The sequence below is a fragment of the Mesitornis unicolor genome, unplaced genomic scaffold (genome assembly GCF_000695765.1).
Source record: "Mesitornis unicolor isolate BGI_N332 unplaced genomic scaffold, ASM69576v1 scaffold20687, whole genome shotgun sequence".
NCBI classification, from domain to species: Eukaryota; Metazoa; Chordata; class Aves; order Mesitornithiformes; family Mesitornithidae; genus Mesitornis; species Mesitornis unicolor.
This window is the reverse complement of record NW_010197309.1, coordinates 4,642-10,461: the sequence shown is the minus strand read 5'-3', so window position 1 is coordinate 10,461 and position 5,820 is coordinate 4,642. Positions and strand designations below refer to the sequence as shown.

The 5,820-nt window shown below is 53.6% G+C and overlaps 1 protein-coding gene across 1 annotated transcript; it reads right to left on the bottom strand.

Moving 5' to 3' along the window:
• Positions 1-1,436: 1,436 nt before the first annotated feature.
• CALHM1 (calcium homeostasis modulator 1) lies at positions 1,437-3,909 on the bottom strand. The gene is made up of 2 exons (XM_010188775.1): positions 3,361-3,909; positions 1,437-1,937 (listed from the first exon to the last, which is right to left on the bottom strand). Exons 1-2 carry the CDS (start codon positions 3,907-3,909, stop codon positions 1,437-1,439), a joined length of 1,050 nt encoding a protein of 349 aa, XP_010187077.1.
• Between the last annotated feature and the right edge of the window lie 1,911 nt (positions 3,910-5,820).

The following is a 5,820-nucleotide window of genomic DNA, read 5'->3' as shown; positions in this document are numbered from 1 at the left end:
CATTTTGGGCCTTTGTTCTCCTCTCCGCAGAGCCTCTGTGGAGTTACACACCGATAATTAAGGCTTATGCAAACGACAGTCACCTCAATTACCAGCCAGCCATACTAAGTTGAACAAGAACGTGGCAGCAGAAATTTCAAGGGGATGAGCATTTCAAAAGGGATTAGGCGGGAGTAAAATTTGCCTTTCAAAAGGGGTTTTCGTTCTGCATATTGGTAATAAAATCAGGGCCACTGGGGAACGCTCTTCTGCGCTGCAATTTCCATAGTCATCCTGAGGGCCTCCATCCCGACATCCTCAGTGTCTATGGAAATGGGCAGCCACCTGGTATTGAGTAGGGTCAGCGGTGCCTCCCTTGCTTCTTCTCTGAGGGCCAAGGCTGGCTTGCTGCTGGCCACTGTGCAGTGACAAAATGCCCCCAAACGCCCCAATTCGCACAGCCTCAGCACCCAAAGCTTGGCCCGGAGGCTCCCCAGTCTTTTTCATTGCATTCAAATAAAGAAACACCAACAGCTTTTGTAAATGGTATTTATAAAACCTTGTACCTGAGCACAGAACTTGAACAGGAAACATGAATTATTTATTTGGCTCCTTAAACAAACACCCAGGCAGGTTTTTAACATCAGTCTTTGTGTCATGAAGGAATCCAGGTAAAATTGCAAGAACAAACTGTTCTGCAGTAAATTTGTGGGGGGGGATTGGTTTTGCCCCCACCCTCTGCGCTGCTGAGCGGCAGCAGCTCTCCTTGTTTAGACACCACTTCAAGGAGAATCTCTTTGGGCTCCTCCCAGAACAGTACCTGTGACACCCAACCACACTGTTCACATCAAATGTAATGCAGCATGGGATGCCTCTTCGCTAGCTTATTGCTTGGGTAAAATTTATTTTAAAGCTTCTCATGGCCTGGAAGCTGTGTGTGTCTGTGGGGATGTAGTGTGGAAAGGGGAATGGGGAGGCTTTTGGGATTTCACAGCTTGGCGTGAAAAAGGGGCACCCCAGCCTGTTTCCCCACCAAGGGATTTTTAATACTGCCTAAACCCGCGTGTGCTGCCCAGTGCTGGGCACGTGGTGAAAGGAAGTAAGTTTTGCACATCTGGTAGTGTCTATCTTGGCAACCGCTGCAACACAAACCTGGTGCTTGGTGGTGCAGGATGCTCAGCACGTCCATCTGGCTGATGCATCGTGCCCTTCAGCATCCCTGAGGCTTGCCCATCGTGGCCTTGGATAGCTGCCCTGCTCAGCACAAAACTTGCCTGAGTTACCAGTGCTGTAGGATTGGATGTGTGAGCAGATGGGATCACACCGGCACTGCCGAGTGGTGCCTGTCCCTCTGCAGCCCCCGTGGTGCTGGCCTGGCTTGGACACCCACCTGCCCGCCCTCTCTGCAACCCCTCTCTCAGAAGCACGGCTCTGCCAGTGCATAGCCCTGTGCCCCCTCACACCCGACTGTAGTAGGCAGCCACCTCCCTTCGGGCAGGGGGTTGTGCAGGAGGCTGTGTGTTTGGGTGTGCAGGGAGGTGTTTGGGGGGGTGTCCTTCCCCTGCCCAGCTGTTGCCACTAGGGCAGGCAGGCGGGTGAAGGTGCAGTGGGGGCTTGCATCTGTGCCAGCTCTTCAGGGCCGTGTTCATGGTGCCCCGGTCAGTGATGCCCAGGAGCTTTTCGGCAGCTTCCCCCTCATCAGCAGGGGCTTTCCTGGGCGGGTGGCAGCGAGAGGCTGCCAGGTCCGTGCTCATGCCCTCGAAGAACTGCTGGATGCAGACCTTGGCAAAGCTCCTGGCGTGCTCCGCGCATGTCTCGTCGAACAGCTTGCGCTCGATGTCGATGTAGTGGGACCAGTACCTGCTCTTCAGGAAGGCAGCTTGGGTGAAGCAGGGCCGGAGGGATCTGACCAGGAAAGCCAGTGTGGTCATCAGCAGCACAAAGCACCAGCCCAGAGCCTGCAGGGATGAGGGAGGAACCAGACCTGTCACAGGCAGGCAGAGCATGGTCCCAGCGTGTCCCACCAGCTGGCAGGATGCCCCTGGGCTGTGAGTGAGACTGGTTCCACTTTGGGCTGTTTGATATTTGCCTGCCTTTACTTCACAAATGCTGGACAAGGAGACCCTACGTACCATGTAAGTGCACCTACACTGAAATTTTGTTTGATGCCCCCACTTAGGCAGCACTTCTTCACTTCTCACTGCGTATGGCATCAGCAGGCAGTGACCATGAATAACACCAGACCAAATCCTGCACCCAGCCCTTGGTCCTGCCTCATACAGCCATGCCTCACCTGGGTCTAGGACAGTCTGTGTCCTCTGGCTCGCAGCTAATGTTGTTTCAGATACTCCCTGGATTTATGCAGCTGTCTAACCCTTTTCCCAAGCTGTTGGACTTAGTAACATCTATTGTGAGTGAGCAGCAGCAACAAACTCCCTTGTTAATGGGGTCTGACAGGAAGGGAGAGATGTGGCAGAGCTGGGACTGGTCTGTCCTGTTCACCATTGGTCTTAGCTCAAGCTGCCGCAGGCAGAGCTTGGGAGGGTGATCCCAACTGTGAATGCAGCCCCCTAAAAGAGCACCTGGGAGGGGGCTGTATAGACAGCACCTCTTGTTTTGCAGCTCCCAGTGCTTCCCCGCATCTGGTAATTGGGGTCTACCCAGGAAAATCTACTTTGTGCCTTTGGAGAAGCCCCTTTGCCTCTGTTTCTCTTAAACTGGGGATAGTAATTCCTGTCTGCCCTAAGGAAGTCTGGGAGAGGAGCTGCTTTTAAACAGGAGTACAAGAGAGACTACAGTGGGTCAGAGCATCCTGCCTCCAAGGTGGCCAGAAGCAGAGGGCTTGAGAGGAATTAAGCACAGGACAAGCGATTGGTGGCATTTCTTCATTTGTGGCTTCCCAGACTGGTTAATAAACATGCACTGGCTGTTTCCATGCAGAGGCAGGCAGGTGGCATAGATGGTTATCAGCCCATCACTCACGTTATACTAAGCAGCCAGAGCAATTGTGGGCAATCGGTGGGTTACGGGAGAGGGTGACAGCCCCCCAGCCACCGAGTAACGTCCACATCAGCCCCTTCTGAACTCGCTTTAAATGAATCCCTGCATACCGCTTGACTGTGTATCTCTGCCCTGCAGCCCCAGGCTGCCCAGGCAGGAGGGGGGACTGAATTATCAGGACAACGTACAGCTCTGGTCTCTGCACCACACTGGAGGCCTAACTCCCCAGAGCTGAGTCTGAACACCTCGTACCCCTGCGAAATCACCAGTCTCTCCTCCTGCAGCTTAATTTCAACAAGGAGGTTCCCTCAAGGGAAGAGCTAACCCTGACAGTGCCTAACCCCAAGCCACCAGCAAGGGCACAGCCACGTTGCCTCTTACCTGTGAGATGCAGCGCAGGTACCTGATGGCCACTTCGTTGGCGATGAGCTCCTGTCCATCGTAGATCTCCTTGCAGGGGATGCGGGCCAGGACTCGCTTCATCTCCCTTTGGGAAAGGCCGGGATGGCTGGCGTTGCCCAGGGTGTTCACAGGCACTGAGGTGCAGAAGGCGCAGGTGATGCACTTGCCATCCAGCAGCGTCACCGAGACCCAGACCACCGGGGCGATCATGGCCCGCTGCGCCATGGAGCAGAACATGTAGCGCAAGACGGCCGGGTCCTTCCCTCGCCGGCCCCGGGGCCGCCTCCACTCCTCTGCCAGCATGGAGATGTTGTTGTTCAGCACGAAGCCCAGCAGGAACAAGATGAAAGGGGGCACCAGGAGGATGCCCAGCCCATAGGCCAGGTTGTAGTGTGGCAGGCACGGGCAATTGAAATCAAAGGCTGAGTACATCTGGGCGCTGGCGAGGGCCATGATCCCACAGACACCGTTCATGAAGGACTCCTGGTTGGACTGGAGGAACTGGAAGATCATCCGAAACTTGTCCATCTTCCCTTGATGTGATTCCTCCCCTCATGGGGGTCCAAGCTGTGACCTTGGTTTACTGCATTCTCTCAGGCCCCCTCTTCAAAGACAGGCATCAATGAGTCTCTCTGCAGTTCACTGATTCATTCATGCGTTCTTACAGCCCCAATATTTAAAGCAGAAAATGAAAACATTTTTTTTCCTGCTGATTTTGCTGCTTGGAAAAGTTCAGGGTTTGCTTCCTCCTGCTCTTCTTTGGGTCTGTGGGACCTGGATTGCTTCTGTTTTGCTAAACCTGGCTTCGTTCTTCTACACATCCCCATTTCTGCAGTCTCCCAGTCACCAGTCCCCTTGACTGGAGGGTGCAGGTGTTACCATGGCTGTGGCCTCCTCAGAGCAATCTGTGCCCTGGGTAGAAAGGGGAGTTGACTGCTTGGCCTCAGTGAACCTGTTTGCAAATGCAGGCAATGGGTGCTCCTCCCAGGACCAAATGAGATGCCCCACCTCTGCGATGCCAGCACACAGGGAAAAGCAAGGCACCAGAGCTTCCCCCCTTGCTCCATGTCTGCATCGCCCTCGCAGCATCTAGTGCAGGTGCCTCAAACATCTGCCAGGCCCCTGCTCTGTACCTACTTCACTGGGAAGTGCCTTTTCTCTGTTTTATTTTGCAGAGGGAAAGGAAGAGAAAAGAAAAGGCAGAGGGAGGAGGGATAAACCTCTTGATGCTCTGGGGTATCGTATCTGTACTGCCGAAATTTTTTATTCTTTCTCCTTCATCCTACAGATGTCTGTGTTTCAGCCAGACTTACAAGATTATGTTTGTAGCTCCTTGGTTTTCATAGCCATGTGCCCCTGTGGCTTGCTAAAGTATCCTTCAAACTCTGGCTTGCATACTCTGGTGACATCCAGAGGCACTTAGTGCTTTTTCTGGCTTTAGGGTTGGAGAAGAATAGACAGAGAAAGAAGCGAGGGCTGCAGGGGCAGGGGTGCAGAGGACAAACCCTGCTCTGTCTGCTGAAAGCCTCTAAAGCCTGGGTACCTCTGCTTCCTCAGGAGATACTCCCTGCACAACAAAGCTCTGAGATTTAGTTTCTCCCCTGAGATTTCTTTTCACCCACTTTCCATGAGCATTTCTGAAGGGCTTGAGTGCACTTTACTCTGAATAGCAGCGATGGAGACTGAACAATTTTCTTGCAGCTGTCTCTCATGGGTATAATCCCAGGCCTTTGATAAATTTGGGATGTGCAGAAACTGGGAATACAAGGAGGATGTGTAAATCCTGCCAGTGACTTCCCTGGCCCAAGGGCAGCTACTGTCCCCTGAGGGACCAAGGGACTGTGTTTCCCAACAGTACCACATCACCCACAGGCATGGGCTGTGCTGAACCTTCCTGCCCTGAGGCCACCGGGTACCAGCAGCCTTGGGGGCTGAGGGTGCAGTGGAGCTTCTGCTCATCTGGAGATGACTCAAGTCCTGCCAGGAAGGGCAGAGCAAAGGCTACCTGAGCCAGCAACATGCATCTGTTTAGCAGGAGGGGTTGGGATTTGGCCATATGCCTTGACCTGAGGCTAACATGTCTAAGGGCACCCTTCATGTGTGACCAGTGCAGGGAGGACTGAGCAAGCCTGGTGCTGGGTTTGCTGGTCTGTACAGCACAGAGTTGCTGACAGTTTAGCCACACCATTTTACTTGGGCTTGTTAATTCAGCAGCAACACCAGGTGATCTGGACCCAAGCGAACCTGAATACCTGCATTGCCCTCCCTGCTCTTTGTGCACCAGGAGCAGCTAGGGCAGAGCCAGCTCAGATCTGTGGTAGACATGTCCCATGTGTTGGTGCTGAGGCACAAAGCTTCCCCATCATTTCCATCCCTCTCCCCATTCACTCAGCTCGTTGCTGTCAGCTCTACAGACCTGGGGGTTCTCCAGTGCCAAGA